Here is a 21,592-nt window from a genome sequence, read left to right as displayed (position 1 = left end):
TCAGTCCTGTGTCATGCCAACAGTAAAGCATCCTGAGACCATTCATGTGGGCTCACTCATAATTTTGCCCCAAAACACAGCCATGAATAAAGAATGGTACCAAAACACCCTCCAACAGCAACTTCTTCCAACAATCCAACAACAGTTTGGTGAAGAACAATGCATTTTTCAGCACGATGGAGCACCATGCCATAAGGCAAAAGTGATAACTAAGTGGCTTGGAGACCAAAAAGTTGACATTTTGGGACCATGTCCTGGAAACTCCCCAGATCTTAATCCCATTGAGAACTTGTGGTCAATCCTCAAGAGGCAGGTGGACAAACAAAAACCCACTAATTCTGACAAACTCCAAGAAGTGATTAGAATGAATGGGTTGCTATCAGTCAGGAATTGGCCCAGAAGTTGATTGAGAGCATGCCCAGTCGAATTGCAGAGGTCCTAAAAAAGAAGGGTCAACACTGCAAATACTGACTCTTTGCATAAATGTCATGTAATTGTCGATAAAAGCCTTTGAAACGTATGAAGTGCGTGTAATTATATTTCACTACATCACAGAAACAACTGAAACAAGGATCTAAAAGCAGTTTAGCAGCAAACTTTGTGAAAACTAATATTTGTGTCATTCTCAAAACTTTTGGCCACGACTGTACATTATCCCCAAGATACTGTATTTTTTGCAAACCATCCCAATAGGGATCTCATTTTCATATGTCTTCACCCCACGCAAACTACTTGTCACGGCTGGAGGTGGGGGAAACCCCCAGCCATGCGGTGCCAGGAGATGGTAGGGTTACCCCTTGGCCGGGACCACAGAGTTAGGGAGCAGGTCACCTCCTATTGCGTCCCTAACGCTGACCCTGTCTCCTGTCAGTATGAGCCGACCTTGGTGGTAGGAGGGCTCATACGCCGGAACCTAAAAGTCCCTGCAAGCCCTCAAGTCGGCCCTGAACTAGGGGACAGAGTAAGACGACCTGCTCCTCCTAGACACGGAGGAGCAGGAGTCTCAACGGCCAAGCAACACAGGGGATACAAAAACAGCTATGGCAGTGACAGTCAAATGGAACCAACTCATCACTCACCTGCCACAGACAACACAACCAGGAACCCATGTGCAGGTGCTGTAAGTACAAGACAACAACGGACACAGCACACACCAGACATCACACAGGAACCCTGGACCATAGGCTGCAATAACACAATCCCATACACACCTAGATCACACCGTAAAACATAGAATTTACTAACAAAGGTTTTAAACTTATGACCGGAAGGGTGGCCCTTACAAGAAGGATGGAATCCACAGGAGGCTGCTTCAGCCAAGCATGACTGAAAGCAACCTACTGAGCTGTGCTCCAGACACAGGCTTTATAGGGCAAAGTGGCCACACCCACCGGTCAACCACACCCAGTGACACAACACACACACTGGGAAGGAAGTTAACCCTTCCAGCACACAGAAGGGAAAACACACATACAGGGGAAGTGACCAACCTGATCACCCTGTGGCTGTTGCCGCTGGCAACAACATGGGTGGCAGCCGTCCTGGGAGACAGCCCGAAGGCCGACACTGCCACCATGTACATAATACCAAACGTTGCCACGGGCAGCCACAGTGAAAGGACGATGTCCGTGCGCACCAAACAACAAGTGCACACCAGACATACAAACAAAGTGCATCCGAACACGCACACAACTCCCCGGGAACCGCACACATAGCTGTTGTCCGCGGCAACCGCACTGAGGCCAACTACAATATGCCTCAGCTGCGGTTGAAACAACAACCACAACCGCGGGCAACTGTATGCGGCTCCCAAGGAGTCACGACCATAACCGTGGCCGTGACACTACTTTCCAGCTTCCCCTGGAAACTGTCTGGTGTCAGTTGGAGATCAGAGAGTTGGTCACATGACACAGCTGAGGATCAAAAGGAAGGTTATATCTCACTTCACTCAGTAAAGGAAGGGTGGGTTAGATAAGAAGCAAATGTATAAGGGGTAAACCTCTGCAACCCTGGAATTATTATTAGTATATTGTTCTCTCCTCTCTTCTCAGGTTGATGAGGGTGGGGAATGAGACTTGGATGGTTTTACTGCTTTTTACTGTTAGTATACAGTATGCTTTGTTAATTGAAAGAAAAAGAAAAAAATATTTTAAAAAAGCTAGACTCCGCTTTAGTTCTCCTGTGGTGCCCCAATCTAACATCCAAAAGATCCAACCTACCAACACTACTTATAGTACTTACACTACTACTGCTATCAAATTACTGATTCCTCTACAATGGAAATCACAAACCCCCTTTCTCAACGCCCCTTGCTTCCCTTCCTCTATCTACCTCCCATTTTGTAATTGCGACATTTTTCCTGGTTTATTTCCATACACAGGGTTACCGGTCTAATCATAGTGTAATTGATGCACTACAGGACCCATTATTGGCGCCCCTGTCTTCAGCAATTATAAAATTCTGTGGGCATCTTTTAATTTAATACTGAAAAGGGTTGTCTGAGATTTTAATACTAATGGACCTATCCTTAGGATAAGTCACCAGTATCTGATTGTAGGGGTCCGACACCCGGGACCCACGCCAATCAGCTGGGGATCTCCTGTCTCCTGTGAGCGTCATGGCCTTTTCTCAGTTTTTCCTAGGCTAGTGATGACCGGTTCATCAGTCACATGGCCTAGGCGGAGCTCAGCCCCATAGAAGTGAATGGGGCTGAGCGTGATACCAAGCACAGCGCTGTGCTCGGTAAGCTGCAAGAAGGCCACTATGCTCACAGGAGCCCCAATGCCTTCTCAAACACCTGGGTCTCGGCTATCAGACCCCCATTGATAAGATACTGATGACCTATCCTGAGGATACATCACCAGTATTAACATTTTGGAAAACCCCTTTAACGTAAGCACTAGTAACCCATCTAAGCTGGGTAACTTGGCCTTTATCTGTACTTAGTTTCAATAAAAAAGAGAAATTGTATGACATTATAAGACAAATGCATTTATCTTTGTAGGTTTCACAAGTTGGTGATTGATGATGTAAAGCCAGAAGATGAAGCTGACTATACTTTTATTCCTGATGGGTTTGCGTTGACTCTTTCTGCTAAACTTAATTTCCTTGGTTAGTAATATGCATCTTTAGATATTACATGAATAAGGTCTCCTTTGGGGCCCTTGAGAAATGCCAGACCTCCTCTGCAGCAGACATGATCTGGTTAATACATGCAGAATTACTGCAGATTGTGTTGCAGATATTCATAGGATTCAATCATCTCTACTTGGGTCTAATGCACATGGTAGATAACATTGCAGGCAAAAGATATAGGTCACTCAGATTGTGCTGCACTTTAGCTAAGTGCCATTAAGGTACAGGTCTGATGTGTGACTACAGCTTAGCTACAGTGCCTACAAGAAGTTAGAGGTAGCCTGTGACACACCTCATCATTGATTCTTTCTGCTGCCCCGCTCCTCCTCCCGCAGCTCTGCTATGTATAACATAGTCTAACAGAAGCTCACCAGGTAATCAGTGCATGGAGAGCTGATAATATCTATTATAGCAAAGGCAGAATGATATTAAAGTACAGACTACTTCCCTTTCAATGATATTAGCTAATTGGCACACATATACTGGCAAGAAGGAGCCTTAGTATGAGGGAGTCCGGAGGGTCGCTTTAACAATATAGTTAATACTAAATACACAAAAATATAAGTCAATATGAAAACCTTTCTTTGTATTTAGCTTAAATGATGACAAGACAATAATTATATTATTTTATTTATTATATTATTGCTTCTTTTCAGAGATCAAAGTAGAGTATGTTCCACGTCAAGGTAAGTTGCAGCAATATAAGTATCTTAATGTATAGAGTCTTTTGTGTATGAACTGAGAAGAGTCACATGCAATCAATGTTTTTTTTAGAACCACCCAAAATCCACCTTGATTGCTCTGGGGGTGAACATATCAATACCATCATTGTCGTGGCTGGAAACAAATTGCGTTTTGATGTTCCAATCACTGGAGAACCCGCGCCAACTGTTGCCTGGTACAAAGGAACCCAGGCAAGTTAAAAGCAATAGTCAATCATATAAATCTAACATCATGAATGTCCAATTAGAAGTGTAGCCCCTCCCCCAATAAATATGCCAAAATACCATTATACTTAATGTATACCAAAAGTATATCTGGATACTATATTTCTGGAATTGTACAAAAATATATAGTGTGTTTAGACATATAGCTGCATACTTCTGGGCACAAATTCAATGGGACCTCATGGAGGAGATTTCATACAACGAATCCATATCAAGCATCACACAGTGAGATCACAGCAAGCTGAGTGGGAGGGTTGCTATAAACCTTCATATATCAAGCTCTGTAGCAGCTAGAGAAATTTAGCCTGTAGAAATTGGGTCAGAAGTGAAAGCAGCTGAAACCTGCTTAGATTGCCAGCTTTCAAACAAGACCAGGCCTACATCTCTAGCTGCTACAGAGCCCAAGATATAAAGGGCTATAGCAGCTCACCACCCCTCACCCTGCTGCCTGAGCTTTGCTCGGGCTGAATGGTTATGTCCTTTTCTAAAAGCCTGAGCACAGCTCAGGGTTAATGAAACTAAAGAACATGCTGAACTAAATATTGAACTAAAATATGCACTTTTGAGCACCATATTACAAATAAATTATATGCCCAACTTTAAAGGGGTTGGATACTTTCTTGTTATTGGTTAGTGATAAGCAGGAGGTGCCATATTCGATTTCGCGATATTTCGCGAATATTCGATTGAATATTCGTCTTATATTCGTCAAAATCAAATATTCGTCATTATTCTATTTATCGCGAATAATTAAATCGCATATTGCGATTTTCTTTTAACTGTATAAGGCAACTTTCCTATTGGTTGGCTATGGCTATGGCTAATATGTGCATTTTACGAATATTCGCTATATTGCTATAACTTTGTTTTTTAGAATATTACGAATATTCTATAAAACTTAAGTTATAGCAATATAGCAAATATTCATAAAATAGACATATAGACTGTAATTTTGCTAATATAGTGCTATAATCTTTTTTTTTATAGTCAAATTTTTTTTGTCTCTTCAGAACTTCAGTTTTGGAAAAAATTTACACTATTAAAAAAAATACTATAGCACTATATTAGCTAAATTACAGTCTATATGTGTATTTTGCGAATATTCGCTATATTGCTATATATTCTTGTTTTAGAATATGACGACTATTCTAAAAGACGAAGTTATAGCAATATAGCAACTATTGGTAAAATACACATATAGACTGCAATTTAGCTAATATAGTGCTATAGTATTTTTTTTATAATGTACATTTTTTCAAAAGCTGTAGTTCAGAAGAGACAAAAAATGTGACTGTAAAAAAAAAGATTATAGCACTATATTAGCTAAATTACAGTCTATATGTCTATTTTACCAATATTCGCTATATTGCTATAACTTCGTTTTTTAGAATATTAAGAATATGACAAATATTCAAAAAAAATGAAGTAATAGCAATATAGCGAATATATTCATTATTTTAGAATATATTATTTTTTTTTTTTCAATGTGTACTGTTATTCCACTTTGGCATACTGCTCTCTGGCAAGCATCCCCCTCACCATGGGAAAGCCTGTGGGTTAGAATATACCATCAGGGAAAACTCAGATCCGATCGTATTTTCTAAACCACAGGCGTTCCCATGGTGACGGGGACGCTTGTCGGGGGAGGAGTATGCGAACAACTGTACAGATTGGAAAAAAATGCGGATATTGCTATATATTTGTTTTCTAGAATATTCGTCATTTATTTTCCACATGATTCATTCCTGCTTAAGTTGCTTGTGGGCCAATGACTCATTGACCGACAAGAAAGAAGCAGGGAGGAATCATGTTTTCAGATGTAAAAAAATGACGCATATTCAAAAATAGCGAATATATAGCACTATGTTCGAAAAATTCGCGAATTATCAAAGTTGTGATATTCGCGTTTAATATTCGCTATTCGAATATTCGAGCTAAACACTATTATTGATGCCCAATGTGTCTTTAAGATGACTATATGCTACTTAAATAATATAGCTGAAATTCTGCACCATTTTCTATATTTTATACGGTATACTTTGTTTGATAAGTCTTTTGTGCTGTCCACAGGTAAGTCTTGCAAATAAAATGGCTGCTAATGGAGAGTCATGTGACCAAGCAAATCACCTACATGTGATATCTCCTCCATTCAAATACACCGCACCTAATATCTACACTTTCAGTGTTGGGAGTTTAGTGCAGATGCAGTGTATTTGAATGGAGGAGGCTAAGTGATGTGCCTGATCACATGACCCTCCTAGATTGGCCATCGTATGGACAGGCTCTCTATCTAGACAGCAGAAATTTGCCTAAGAAGGGGACATGGCTTATGGAATTTACTAAATGGTACACAGTATCAACAAAGGCTATATTAGTAAGTGCTACATAGTACTACACATTGGTCAACAGTAAACAGAAAGTGGACAACCCTTTTACGTAACTTTGGAAACATATTGAGTTACAGCCAATATTAGGCTAGTTTCACACTAGCGTTCGTCGGTCCGCTCGTGAGCTCCGTTTGAAGGAGCTCACGAGCGGACCCGAATGCCTCCATCCAGCCCTGATGCAGTCTGAATGGAGCGGATCCGCTCAGACTGCATCAGTCTGGCGGCGTTCAGCCTCCGCTCCTCTCGCCTCCGCACGGACAGGCGGACAGCTGAACGCTGCTTGCAGCGTTCAGCTGTCCGCCTGGCCGTGCAGAGGCGAGCGGATCCGTTCAGACTTACAATGTAAGTCAATGGGAACGGATCCGCTTGAAGAGGTCACCATATGGCTCAATCTTCAAGCGGATCCTTCCCCCATTGACTTTACATTGAAAGTCTGAACGGATCCATTAATTTTCTAAGTTATTAATGCAGACGGATCCGTACTGAACGGAGCCTCCGTCTGCATTAATATGATCGGATCCGTTCAGAACGGATCCGATCAAGCGCTAGTGTGAAAGTAGCCTTATAGTCCACAGCTGCATTTAAAATGCTGTCACTTGGGTTGCCATGCATGTTGTCAGACATACCTCTAACAGCTATTGTAATACATGGGGCAGTTAGTTTCTACTACATAAGATCATTGTATACCGCCTGGTATAAGAGCTACACTTCCATAAGTACAAATCTCCAAAGCAATCTCTGTACTGATATTGAGTCAACAAGGTATGCTGGGAAATTTTATCTTTGCAGCTCGCAGAATTGTTAATGCTGCTCTGAACTATATTAAAGGCTGTAACTCAAAATCAGTGCAATGTAACTGAAGAAAAGTCGATACATAATTATTCTACGTATATGTATTGTGGGAAATGTTGCTGCATGTGATTTATCTATTGGCTTACTTTCAGGAATTTAATGAAAAAGAAGGACGGGTGCATGTTGAAATTAGGACAGAGCTAAGCAGCTTTGTGATTGAAGGGGCTGAAAGGGCTGATGAAGGCAAATATAACATTGTGGTGACCAACCCTGTTGGGGAGGACAAGGCCACCCTGATCATCAAAGTAGTAGGTAAACTGAACGCTACTTTTCATCATCTTAAATTGTCATGGAAAGACTTCATTAAATAAAGATTATTATCCAATTTGATAAATGTATTTCATATTTTAAGATGTGCCTGACCCTCCTGAGAACGTTCGCATCACCAGTGTTGGGGAGGACTGGGCTAGTGTTATATGGGATCCTCCAAAATATGATGGTGGAAAGGAGGTAACAGGTGAGCAAAATGTAATAAATAGTTACAGAAATATTTTCCATGTATAGAATGTATTTCCTTTTTTTTATTATTTGACTTTTACCATATTTTAGGATACCTCATTGAAAGAAAAAAGAAAGGCAGTCAGAGGTGGATGAAGATGAACTTTGAAGTGTACCCAGAGACTTCATATCAATCAGTAAAGATGATAGAAGGCATCTTCTATGAAATTAGAGTGTTTGCCGTGAATTCCATTGGTATATCTCAACAGGCCAACATATCCAAACCATTTATGCCAATAGGTAAGTGTATTTTGGTGCATGCAATTCCATGCTAAATGTACAATTTGTCAAATTCAGGGGTTTTGAGAACCACTGAATGTTTTGCAAGCATACTAGGACAAGACGCCAGGACACAGAATAGGCAGAAACAAATGGTCTAACTAACAATGGTTACAAGACAGACAGAATCAAACAGCCCATAACGGTAGGGAACAGTGCAGATTGTCTCTATCTACTTGGACGATCTGTCCTAAACGATTGCCTCCAACTGGTCTACAGTCCGATTGCAAAGTCCAATCACCCGCAGTAAGATCTGCATTTACCTGCTCACACAGCTAGAACCCAAGCATACCAAACACACAGAAAACAGGAACACAAGACCAGACCAAAGACAAAACAGATTCAGAAGCAGCAGAATGTTGCAAGGCATAATTCAGACAAAACAGACTCAGAAGCAGCCAACGACTGCAAGACACAGTTTACACATCAAAGGTTATACAATATACCTTAGGAGACAGTATAGATAATGCCACCAGACACAGACTATGGATAGACATCTTGGAATGGCCAGCAGGATCCTTAGCTGAGCAAACTATTATGGATCCACTGATTACAGATCAAGATGGATCAATAGTAATAAGGAAACAACATACAAGTGTAGTGAGCTTACCAAGTAAACTCCCTCTTTCACACCAGTGCAAGGAGACCGCTGGAGCAGCAATGAAATATGAACAGATAAAAATCATGTTCCGGTAGATGAACTAAAACTCTTCAGTGTATTATTAATGCTTGTACACACATGGAAAACACTCCAGTAAAATCGCCTACATGTTTCGACCATACCTAGTCCAAAACACACGCAGGTGCACATGAACAGAAAGAGGCCTTATACTCTCTAAGGCACATAGAACACACAGCAACGCAATGGTCATGTTCAAACCCACAAGTATCCACGGCCAGTACACACAACATGGCAACCAGTACACACAGCATATAATGGGACACCCACAAGTATCCACAGCGAGTACGCACGAGACAGAGGCAGACGTATCTGGCAACCAGCCCACACAGCATACAATGAAACATGATTAACACATACATTAAACAGGTTTTTTCATAAATTAAAAACAAAGAGGCACATTTATTAAGATAGGTTTTTTAGATGACGATCATAATAAAGCCCTGCACTGGTGGCAGATGCCACAGGTACATAACTTTGGCGGATCCAAGCTGTCTTACATTTAGACCATTTTCTACGCCTAAAACAGGTGTAGAAAATGGTAAAGGAGATGGCCCGCCCCCTTGCCCGCATAAGCCATGCCCACTTTTTTAGGCCTGGCGTGAGCAAGAACCTTTGCACCACAATCTGCACCAGATATATGCGACAGTTCCACAGAAATCCATCATAAATGGATGTATTGCCACTGTTGTGTCACAGTCACAGCATGTGACATTTCGCAGTGCGACACAGTGGACTATTATTATAATAAATGTTGTGCAACATGAATGTTGCCCAACATATGTTGATGTGTAGCCCTAGCCTAAATCTGACCTAAAACTATATCAGATTTTCACCCAAGTGCTAAAAGTTGATAAAGGTAACTTTATCAACTTTTATTGAGGAAAATGATCCAATATCACATCTGTGAGTCTCAAAAGTATATGATCCCTTAGGATTAGCAGATAATTTAAAGGAGAAATTAGAGTCCGGTATTTCAGTCAATGCGGTGACAATCAGGTGTGGATAGTTGATCTCTTATTTAAAGAGATTTGTCAAAGTCTGTTTTTTACAACATTTGTTTGTGGAAGTGTATCATGGCATGAACAAGAGAGATTTCTGAGGACCTCTGAGGAAGAGTTGTTGATGTTCATCAGGCTAGAAAAGCTTATAAAATCATCTCTAAAGAGCCTGGACTCTACCAGAAGACTATTGGAACAATGTTTTGTGACTGGATGAGACCAAAATAGGACTTTTTGGTTGAAATGAGAAGCATTATTTTTGAAGAAAGGAAAACACACTATTCCAATATAAAAACCTCAGCCTATAGCCTCATGCACACAGCAGTATTTTTTCACGGTCCGCAAAACGGGGTTCCATTGTTCCGTGATCCGTGTCCGTTTTTTCTTCCGTGTGTCTTCCGTTATTTTTGGAGGATCGATCCTCCTACTGGTAAGTGAAAGGTCTGTGCGGTGCATTGCTTATAGCACAGACCTGTCACTTACCAGTAGGAGGAGCGCCCGGCCGGCCACAGACAGCGCAGGTAAGTATAATGTTTCTAAAATTGCTAAGTAACCATGGCAGCCAGGACTGCAGTAGCGTCCTGGTTGCCATGGTTACCGATCGGAGCCCCAGCGATTAAACTGGGACTCCGGATGGAACTCTCCGCTGCCACCAATGATGGGGGGTGATTTTAAATAGGGGGGGAGAGGGGAGGCCGCACTGGCCACCAATGATGGGGGGGATTTTAATTAGGGGGGGAGAGGGGAGGCGCACCAATAAATTTAATACAGGGGAGGGAGGGAGGGAGGGGGGGCCGCACTGGCCACCAATGAATTTAATACAGGGGAGGGAGGGGGGGCCAAACTGGCCACCAATGAATTTAAAACTGGGGATGGAGGGGGGTCTGCCCCCTGCTGCCTGGCAGCACCTGATCTCTTACAGGGGTTTATGATACGCACAATTAACCCCTCAGGTGCCGTCATGTACACAGTTCTTAGTATATTCTAACTTAAAGCGTCCCCATCACTATGGGAACGCCTCTGTGTAAGGCCTCATGCACACGAGTGTTGTTTTATTCCGTGTCCGTTGTTCTGTTTTTTGTGACTTTCAATGGGTCAGTTGAAAACTCGGCTAATGCACCGTTTGTCATCCGCGTCTGTGATCCATAGTTTCAGTCCGTCAAAAAAAATATAACCTGTCCTATTTTTTTCAAGGAAAATGGTTTGCGGACCCATTCAAGTCAATGGGTCCGTGAAAAAACGCGGAGGAACACAAGATTGACATCCGCGTCTGCGCCCGTTTTTTTCCTATCATTTGCATGCCAAACTTGACTTAGACTTTTTTTTACTTTCCTTCATGTCTGGTGATCCTCCAAAAATAAAGGAAGACACACGGAAACAAAAACAGAAACGGATCACGGAATAACAGAACCCCATTTTGCGGAACGGAACACAACAACGGTCGTGTGAATGAGGCCTTAGAAGATACTGTCGGATCTGAGTCTTCATGATGTGAAAACTCAGCTTTGAAAAAGCTGTATGCAGACGGATCTGTGGATCCGTCTGTGCTAAAGTAGACTACGGACACGGATCACGGAGCGTCTGTTCATCTGCAGACACTCGCATATAATGTTTTACAGCGTCTGCTCATCTGCAGGCACTCGCATATAATGTTTGAGAGCGTCTGCTCATCTAAAGGCACTCGCATATAATGTTTGAGAGCGTCTGCTAATCTGCAGGCACTCGCATATAATGTTTTAGAGCATCTGCTCATCTGCAGGCACTTGCATATTATGTTTTACAGCGTCTGCTCATCTGCAGTCATTTGCATATGTTTGAGAGCAACTGCTGATCTGCAGGCACTCGCATATAATGTTTGAGAGTGTCTGCTCAACTGCAGGCCCTCAACTCAAATTTTTTTACTGGGTCTGCTCAACTACAGGCCCTCAACTCTAATTTTTTTTAGAGCGTCTGCTCATCTGCAGGCACTTGCATATAATGTTTGAGAGCATCTGTTCATCTGCAGGCACTCGCATATAATGTTTGAGAGCATCTGCTCATCTGCAGGCACTCATATATAATGATTTAGAGCGTCTGCTCATCTGCAGGCACTCGCATATAATGTTTGAGAGTGTCTGCTCATCTGCAGGCACTCACATATAATGTTTCAGAGAGTCAGCTCATCAGCAGGCCCTCACCCCTAATGTTCTAGAGGGTCAGCTCAGCAGCAGGTCTTCACCCCTGTTATTTTAGATGGTCAGATCAGTAGGCCCTTCGCCTAATGTTTTTGAGGGTCACCAGCAGGCCATTAATGATAATTTTTCAAGGGTGTGAATGATGCCCTCTTTTATGTGTAACAAAGGGTGTTTTGGAGCGCCGGTCCCTTGTAATATTTGGCAGCCCTTTCACTTAGTGCATAGGCTTTATGAATGTAGGAGTCCCACTACTAGAACAATTGTACCACAATGTGAATGAGTCCCTCCTTTATGTGATATACAGGTTTCGGAGTGCCTCTTCCTTGTAATTTTTTGCAGCACTTGCACTTATATACAATTTAATATACAGGAAAGAATATTTCCTAATAATTATTACTGTAAAATAAAATAAAAATTTGGGGGTTTTGTGCGTATTTTGATCAGTCTGTAAGTGTGGTACAACGCAGACAAAATGGTTCCCCACAGCGGCCTGGGAATCCAAGTTACATCCAGACATCGTCCTTATGCTGTTCCTGATCCATTTTGTTGGTGTTTCTGTCACTTTCTGACATTTTTCAATGGACCAGGCACCCTCCCCTCTTCAGGTTGTCTCCCATTGACTTCCATTATACTCGGGTGCTCAGCCGAGCGCACGAATATCGCGATGTGTTCGGGCCGAACACGCAAATACTTTGGGGCTCGCTCATCACTATAGATAACACATCTCAGAAATCACAGAAAGCATGAGTGTTAAATCTACTACATCGGTATAGCACTATATCGAATATATTTGTTTTTTAGAATATTAGTTTTTTTTTTCCAATCTGTACATTTATTCCACTTTGGCATACTCCTCCCCAACAAGCATCCCCGTCACCATGGGAACGCCTGGGCGTTAGAATATACCATCGGATCTGAGTTTTCATGATCTCAGTGAGATCGTAAAAACTCAGATCCGATAGTATATTCTAACCCCCAGGAGTTCCCATGGGGACGGTTGCCTGGGGGTTAGAATATACAATCGGATCTGAGTTTTCATGATTTTTTCTTCCCTCTACCTAAAAGATTTCAGTTTGTTTTTCAATTGAACATAGGTCACATTAAAGGTGGAAAAGGTCTGAAATGATTTATCTTTGTCTCATTTTTTTACATTACAGAAACCTGACATTTTAACAGGGGCATTTTAACAGGGGTGTGTAGACTTTTTATATCCACTGTATAACTGCACTGCTGAACGGCAAATACAATTTTTTTGTGTGCCACTAATACACGCCAGAAAGGGCTGTAATTTTCGCACTTCACCACACAACGGCTAATAAGCCCTTTTTTTCCCACTAATACAAGCCAAAAAATGCTTTTGAACATATAACTGGACCGCACAAGGGCAAATAAGACTTAGAAATATTTCCTTGTAATAAACCCTGTTAATGGCTGTATCAAACAGCACTTTCACCCCAATAACAAGAACGGTTTGCTGGAATTACAGAGCTGTATAATGGCAATTTGGATCTCCAGTCAGTGCAGCAAGGTGTAATAGGATTGTTCCTATTACCCAGGCTGTAACCTCCCCTACTGAAACCTGTTCTACATAAATGCTGTGGCATGATTCCTCCCTATCCTTTCCATACACCTTGAATAATCTTTCCCTGAACTTGTAAATCATTTTTTTAGCACAATGAAGTCTTTCCTAGCACTGTCCCTAGCACCTGCTGACGTCTCCCTGCACTAAAAACACTAGAAAATGGCAGAATCCAAGATGGCTGTTCTATTTATCACAGGGATGGCTGGCTGCTGATTGGCTCTATGCATTGCATTATGGGTGATCCCTCGCTCCCAGAGTTCCCATGTCCTCACATGTGCAGCAGCCATTTTAGGAAAAAATGCTATTCGTTACCACGAAGTGTGAGGAAATTCGGATTCGGTGCAAATCAAATTTTTCCTGAAATTCGGATCAAATTCTACTTCGTCAACTTCGATTTGCTCATCTCTAGTTGTTTGCTTCACAGTAAAAAAAAAAAAAAACATCTTCAAAGATGTGGGCATGTTCTGTAAATTAAATGATGCAAATCCTCAAACAATCCATGTTAATTCCAGGTTGTGAGGCACCCAAAATGTCAAGGAGGTGAATACTTTTGCAAGGCACTTGTATGTTGTGCAATGATTTTTGGACTGACAATATTCTCTTTTCAGCTCCAACTAGTGAACCTCTACATTTGCTTGTTGAGGATGTCACAGACACTACCTGCACTTTGAAGTGGAGACCTCCAGATCGTATTGGAGCTGGGGGAATTGATGGTTACCTAATTGAGTACCGCAAAGAGGGAGGTGAGTCTTTGATCTTTTCCTAACATGAATAAAGAGAGGAATATTCAAAATGAAAGAAATCTAGAATTTGTTCTTTATTTTTTATTTTATTTTTTCATTTTTTGCACTGTAATTGTATTTTTAAAAACTGATTCATGTCCTTTCCGACATGTCTATCATAGTTTATCTTGGTCTTCATCACATTGACATAAATGAAGAAAACCGAAACCACCACAGAAACCACATTGGCCCAGATTTATTAATGTGTCTGCATCTAAAATCTGTGTTAAACGTGGTGCAAATTGGAACAATTTTGGCATAATTCAGAGCAACTAGAAACTTTTTTTTCTGACTTGCTTGAATAGGGGTTTGGGCTTATAGGAATGAGGTGAATCTTCACTTGAAAGGAGCATGCCCTAAGATAGTTTTGCACCAAAACTGCACTACAATTGGCTTTATCCAACCAATAGTTGATATAGAGCAAGACAACCATTTGTGATTTTTCAATTCCATTGTAACTTTTATAGTTGCATTTGGTATTTTACACCCCCTCACCAATTTTACACAAAGGGGTCTTGGCAAGGGCAGAGTGTGGGTAGGGCAATCAGCCCCAGCTCATTCATCATTATTTATGCCAGAAACTGGCGTAATTAATGAATGAAATATACAGCAGCTGAGCTGCCGTAGATTTCATTCCAGAGCACAGAGAGCTGGAGAAGCCATGTAATTGATGTCAAGGCCTGCACCTCGTCATGAACTACATGGCTCCTCCGGCAGTGCAGGCCCCATCAAGACCGACGTTGAAGAGGTCGGTCTTGATGAATCAGGGCCACAGTGTCTATCCCTGCACCACATTTATCATTGAGTCTGAGCCACTGTGATAAATCTGGTGCAGCTCTAGATAGCCTTCTAGTTATGCCATTTGTAGGATTACTAAATCTGGGTAATATGTACATGTCAATGGTACATGGACAATAAAATCTAACAGGTTTATTTTTAAAGCCATAAACAAAAGACCCTAAAGCCATAAACATGCAGTGCCCCCAAATAAGGTGGTCTTCTGCTGTCATTATTCAGTCTAGGCCTACCAGATGGCCCTCTGGTGTTCTGTTGGGCCAGTTTGACTTGATCTAGCAGGCACTATTTTGCCAACCTTTCATTTTAGGAAAAAAATATATATTATCAACTATTTATCTTACTGTTTATTGAAAATTAAAGGGAGTCTGTCACCTCCATATGGTCATATACAGTGCTTACATGGCTCTGTAGCACACCTATACAGGATTGTAATGGTACCTTTGTTCTTTTCTTTAGACACCATCAGGAAAAACAAAGTTTAATTCATATGCAAATGAACACTCGCAAGTGCCCAGAGGCGGCGTTCAGTGTGTAGGTACCCAGACGGCTCTGCCTTCTTTTCACTTTACTCCTCCCCAGCCTCTGCCTTTGCCCACCCTCCAAGTCCAGACCTATCGATGAGGCAAGAGACTTGGAGGGCAAAGGAAGAGGCTGGGGAGGAGTAAAGTAAAAAGAAGGCAGAGCAGCCTGGGCACCTACACACTGAACGCCGCCCCTAGGCACTTGCAAGTGCTCATTTGCATATGAATTAAACTTATTTTTTCCTGCTTGTGCAAGTCTAAAGAAAAGAACAAAAGTACCGTTGCAATCCTGTATAGGTGTGCTACAGAGCCATGTAAGAACTGTATATGGCCATATGGAGGTGACAGACTCCCTTTAACTTTACCTGCACTAAGCAGTAATTGTGGATAACTAATTGGTTATGTTTAGTTCAATCAACATATCGACAGCCAAACAAGAGTCAAAATTGGTGGTACTATTACACTTGTAAAATTATAAAGTTTGGAATAGGCTAGAGCTCCATGGTTAAGATTTACTGTGATCCTTGTGTTTGCCTAAGGCCTCATGCACACGACCGTTGTGTGCATCCGTGGCCGTTGTGCCGTTTTCTGTTTTTTTTCGCGGACCCATTGACTTTCAATGGGTCCGTGGAAAAATCAGAAAATGCACCGTTTGGCAGCCGCATCCGTGATCCGTGTTTCCTGGCCGTGAAAAAAATAAGACCTGTCCTATTTTTTTCACGGCCAACGGTTCACGGACCCATTCAAGTCAATGGGTCCGTGAAAAATCACGGATGCACACAAGATTGTCATCCGCGTCTGTGATCTGTGTCCGTTTTTTCCTATCATTTCAATGGCAAACTTGACTTAGATTTTTTTTTCATTTTTCATGTCCGTGGATCCTCCAAAAATCAAGGAAGACCCACGGACGAAAAAACGGTCACGCATCACGGACCTACGGACCTCGTTTTTGCGGACCTTAAAAAAAACGGTCGTGTGCATGAGGCCTAAACAGAAGAAGTTCCCTATAGAGAAACATTGAGATTGTACATGATTTTACAGTGATCAGTCCCCAATCAAAAGTTGTCATGCAGGACTTCTTTTCTGTCTAAAACAACGTCTCTTCGACAGAAAGGCTAAATCGGATGCAAGATGTTCCTAACTGAGCATTAAGGATGCTTAAAATATAGGATTTGTTGTTTCTTTATTTTTCTATTCTTCTGCTGGATCAAAAGACCAGAAAAATAAACGCTGATGTGAACACAGCCTCAATGAGTCTGCAAAAAAAAAAAAAGGAAATTATTCGGCATGCATTCCATTTCCGTATGTCCGTATTTCAGTTCAGCTAAAAAATATAACATCCTATTATTGTCCACATTACGGACAAGAATAGTACTGTTCTATTAGCGGCCAGCTGTTCCGTTCAACAAAATATAGAATGCACACGGATGTCATCTGTATTTTTTGCGGGTCGGTTTTTTGCGGACCGCAAAATACATACGGTCGTGTGCATGAGCCCTTACTGATAAGTGACTTTATACCTTTATATTTACAGATACAGAATGGACAGTAGCCAACACTGAACTAGTGGAAAGGTGCGGCTACACAGTGAAGGATCTTCCTACAGGAGAGAAGATTGAATTCCGTATAATTGCAGTAAATATTGCAGGAAAAAGTGAGCCAACCTCACTGACTCAGCCTGTCACTATCCGGGAGATTGTGCGTAAGTCACAAGAAATGATTGTGTGCTGTTACACAACCATGTTAGTATGAATTTTCCTATTTATTTATTCTTTCCATTTTACAGAACAACCAAAGATACGTTTGCCTAGACACCTCAGGCAGACCTATATTAGAAAAGTAGGAGAGCAAGTGAATCTGGTTATCCCCTTCCAGGTAAGTATTTATAAGAAGAAATCTGAGTCAGGAAGGAATTTTTTTCTCCCTAAAACGAGGAAAATTGTCTCGTACCTCATGGGTTTTCTTTGCCTTCCTCTGGATTTAACATCTTCAGGACCCTGCCAATTTTAGTTTTCATATTATCATTTTTAACTTCCCTCTTTCCAGGAGCCATAACTTTTTAACTTTTCTGGTCAACAAGTCATATGATGGCTTGTTATTTGTGGGGTACGTTGTATTTCGTAATAGCACCATTTAATTTACCATATCATGTATTGAAAATTTGGGAAAAAATGTTTGCTATACTTTTTTGGAGCTTTTGTTTTGTTACTGCATTCACTGTGTGGTAAAAATCACATGATTACTTTACTCTGTGGGTCAGTGTGATTTCATAATTCTGAAACCCATAACTTTTTCTGGGAAGTGATAAAAAACTGCAAATCAATTATCTTCAATTTTTTCCCCTTACAGCATTCACTATGCACAATCAACATAGTAATTTTTTAATAGTTTGGACATGGCGATACCATTTATGATAATTTTTTATTTACATTTATATCAAATTTGGATAGGAAATTATTAGAATTTTTTAGATTTTTCTACTGTACTTTTTAGTCCACTTAGAGGACTTGAACATACAATCATTTGATCGCTTATTTCATATACCGAAATAGTTTACTATTGCAGTCTATGGGATATTCACTTGATGCCTATTAAGCCCTACCACAGGCCTGGCTTAGCAGGTATTTTGCTTTGGCAGTCCTGGGAGCCTTCACAAGGCTCCAAACTACTATTGCAACCATTATATAGAGATGATAAAAGAAGCCTACCAGTTAGGCACAACTTTTCTGGATGAACTACATATAATATGCATCTAAGCCAGTCTAGATTCCAGATGCAGTGCTAACGAGCAGTAGTCAATGGTTTAACAAGTCAATCAGTGCTTGTGAAAGGACCCTTCACACAGGGCAAAGCAAAATGAAAGAAGGCCAAATGATCATTAGTACAATTGTTTGCCCCCATTCAGTTTGCATTTTGTTGGCAGAACATGCCCTGTTTAAAAAAGGAGACGAGCTGCTGACCAGTATGCATTTTTATGTTAGAATAAAGGATCCATCCATCCAACAAATTAGCATTTGCTTGTTTGTCTGTTGTTCTCTGCCATGTTTACACTGGACAATGATTGGGTGTGAGCATTTTTATGAACGATGAATAATTATCAACCCCTTTTAAATGGCCCTAATGCCTCATTCACATGTCAGTGTTCGGTCAGTGATTTCTATCAGTGATTTTGAGCCAAAACCAGGTGCAGCTCTAAACACAGAACAGGTGCAGATCTTTCCTTATACGTTATAGCTATGGAGGCTCACAATCACTGATGGAAATCACTGACCAAAACACTGATGTGTGAATGAGGCTTAAGGCTAATTTTTTTGGTGTGTACTATTGCTTTAAATATCTAATTATACCATTCAAGTACTTTAATTCAATTGAGTCTTTCTTTCCTAAAAAAAAAAAAAAAAACAGGGAAAACCAAGACCAAAGGTGACATGGAGCAAAGAGGGACAGCCTCTGGATTCCAAACTAGTTAGTTTCAGAACTTCTGAAATTGACACCATCCTCTTTATACGATCAGCTGAAAGGGGGCACTCTGGAAAATATGGCCTTTCTGTACAAATAGAAAACATGGAAGATACAGCAACAATCAACATTCGAATTGTGGGTAAGTTTTGCAGTTTGAAGACACATTTTTGACTTTACATGCAGTATGATGAGTTAAGGTTAGCAGTGGTCTTCTGGAGAATTTAGCCAGCTCCTTCTAAATTACAATGCTGGGACAAGTTTAGGCAGTGGATGATGGAACTCCAGTCTCTGATTCACAGCTGAGAACCACATCCAGCACACTTAGCTCTGATGAAACTGTGAACTGTACTGTACGATGGTCTATTTGTTTAGCTGCATCAGGAAAAATAACTTTTCACATTCTGATTCTCCCAGCAATTACAATTCATAAAAAGGGCGCCAACAGGTACTACCCCTGAAGTGTTCAGATGAGGGGTAGTTGGAGTAGAAAGATGGAGTGCAATTCATGGGCTGCAAAGACCAAAATGATGTTCTGCCTTTACATTTCTTTTGTTGTCTTCAAATGACCTTTCTGATAGGATACAATTAATTTTGTCCATCTAACAGCTATCATGTTGAACTTTAGTAGCACATATTCAGAAACCATGCTCAAGTCAAACAGGGAAAAACAGGACTGGTGGGGCCCCAGTAGTCAGACCCCGCTGATCAGACACTTTTCCGCTATCCTGTGGATTGGCAATAAGTACTTGCAGTGGGACAGCCCCTCTAATCTGCCTACACCACATTACATTAAATGGGACTTAGAGGCAATATTATAGGACCTATAAGACCTTACCTAAGCAGGTTACATATTTCAACTGGTATGTGTAGATGGACAGTACATCTAATGGACAGCTATCTCATCTTCCAGCAAAAATATCTGATTCTCAGATTTAACATCAATTCTATAATTTCCATTAAAAAGATTTCCATCTCAACAAAATGTGTATACTGGTCATACTGGGTGCTAAATATGAGGACACATCTTAGACACATTCAGTGGTCATCACACATTATACAATAAAAAATAACCATGAATACAACCTAATCGCTGTTATTGTCAGCTGGTGTAGCCATCCAACACTTTGTAGTCATTTGGTGTTCTTCTGCACAATTATGTATGTGTTAGAGTAGCCATTGCTTTATCTGCATCCTTTCCATGAATGGGATACAATATAAATAATGTTGCATTTATCGGCACTATTGTGTTAGCACACTAATAATAATCAATTGCAAAGTTTGTATGTATATATACATTGTAAACCGACTTCGGCCCTTCTGCTGTGCAGTCGTGGTCCAGCTAAGTGTGTGTACTGGCCCGGTGGTGTTCTACCTGGTACAATAGACATCATATAGTGTATGACAATCATTTTCTAACAAAGCTAGAACCAGCCCTGGACCTCACATGGATCCAGAGATCTCCCTATTGATTCCTTCAATTGCTCTAATGGATTTATATTAACTTGGCAGCTCAGAGTGGCATCTCCTATCTCAGAAGCATTTCCTTTCAGCCTAAACTGTCTCCCTATCACAGTTCAGGAGGCAGGTTAAGGATGGAACTGACCATGTGCCTCCACTTCAGTAAGGTGGACAGAAAATTCAGAAAATGAACAAAAAGCAGGTGGGGTTATATAGATACATTTTATTGAATAACTCAGTGGCTATACAACATTTTGAATTACTCTGATGAGCAAAGGGGTAACAATGTTTTGAACTTTTGACTTTCAGGCTCCATATCTCACCATCCACTCAGCTTGAAACGTGAGACTACCATCATTTTATAGGCAATCATCTTGGCTATCTCATACATAAATTAGACTTGCAACTGTTTAGCATATGATTAGTTATACAGATTCTTGTCACATAATTGCATTGTTACTGTTTTGCTCCTGGTGGTAGAACAATCTTTTTCTTCTTGCATACTACAAATTAAATCTTGTTCTTACATTCCCTAATAGCTCAGTGTTATTAGGTTGATTCCCAAGTGAAAGGTCACTAGTTCGATTCGATGAGCAGCCAAGATTTCCCAAGAAAAGAGAAACAGCATCGATAGCAGTATCTCGGCCAAGAAAATTGACAAACTGCATCATGTGAATGCCATGATAGTTGGTAGAATACAAAATGAAGTCTGACCATCCATTCCAAAGCCAAGAGGTGGACTTCCAGGCAAAATATCAGAGTCAACAAGTTGGCTTATCACAAGATCTATCAGTTCTGATGCGACAAATACAGCAGTGGAGGTGGCTTGTGTGCTTTATAATAGTGCATAGTGCATTCATGCAAGCACCATGCGATGTGCATTGCACAAGTCTGGAATAGTGGCCCGAAAAAAGGTGAAGAAGCCTGGACTTCAATATCATCATAAGGACCATCGGCTTGAGTTTGCAAAAAAAGTGTGAACAGTGGACAGTAGAAAATTGGAAACGGGTGATTTGGAGCGATTAAAAATTGGAGGA

The 21,592-nt window shown here is 41.0% G+C and overlaps 1 protein-coding gene across 4 annotated transcripts in view; it reads left to right on the top strand.

Annotated features, from left to right (window-relative positions):
- The window catches only part of MYBPC2 (myosin binding protein C2), a 168,675-nt gene that overhangs the window by 95,643 nt on the left and 51,440 nt on the right, over positions 1 to 21,592 (top strand). For all 4 annotated transcript variants that reach the window (XM_044281644.1, XM_044281645.1, XM_044281643.1 and 1 more), the window contains 10 exons: positions 3,005 to 3,111; positions 3,792 to 3,821; positions 3,910 to 4,049; positions 7,414 to 7,573; positions 7,674 to 7,778; positions 7,871 to 8,059; positions 14,143 to 14,277; positions 17,170 to 17,337; positions 17,422 to 17,510; positions 19,041 to 19,236. In XM_044281644.1, the coding sequence (XP_044137579.1) occupies positions 3,005 to 3,111; positions 3,792 to 3,821; positions 3,910 to 4,049; positions 7,414 to 7,573; positions 7,674 to 7,778; positions 7,871 to 8,059; positions 14,143 to 14,277; positions 17,170 to 17,337; positions 17,422 to 17,510; positions 19,041 to 19,236 (1,319 nt within the window). The remainder of the gene's footprint in view (positions 1 to 3,004; positions 3,112 to 3,791; positions 3,822 to 3,909; positions 4,050 to 7,413; positions 7,574 to 7,673; positions 7,779 to 7,870; positions 8,060 to 14,142; positions 14,278 to 17,169; positions 17,338 to 17,421; positions 17,511 to 19,040; positions 19,237 to 21,592) is intronic.

This window comes from Bufo gargarizans, chromosome 2 (assembly GCF_014858855.1).
Source record: "Bufo gargarizans isolate SCDJY-AF-19 chromosome 2, ASM1485885v1, whole genome shotgun sequence".
Taxonomy (NCBI): Eukaryota; Metazoa; Chordata; class Amphibia; order Anura; family Bufonidae; genus Bufo; species Bufo gargarizans.
The sequence above is the reverse complement of the archived record's forward strand: the minus strand, read 5'-3'. Positions and strand labels throughout refer to the sequence as shown.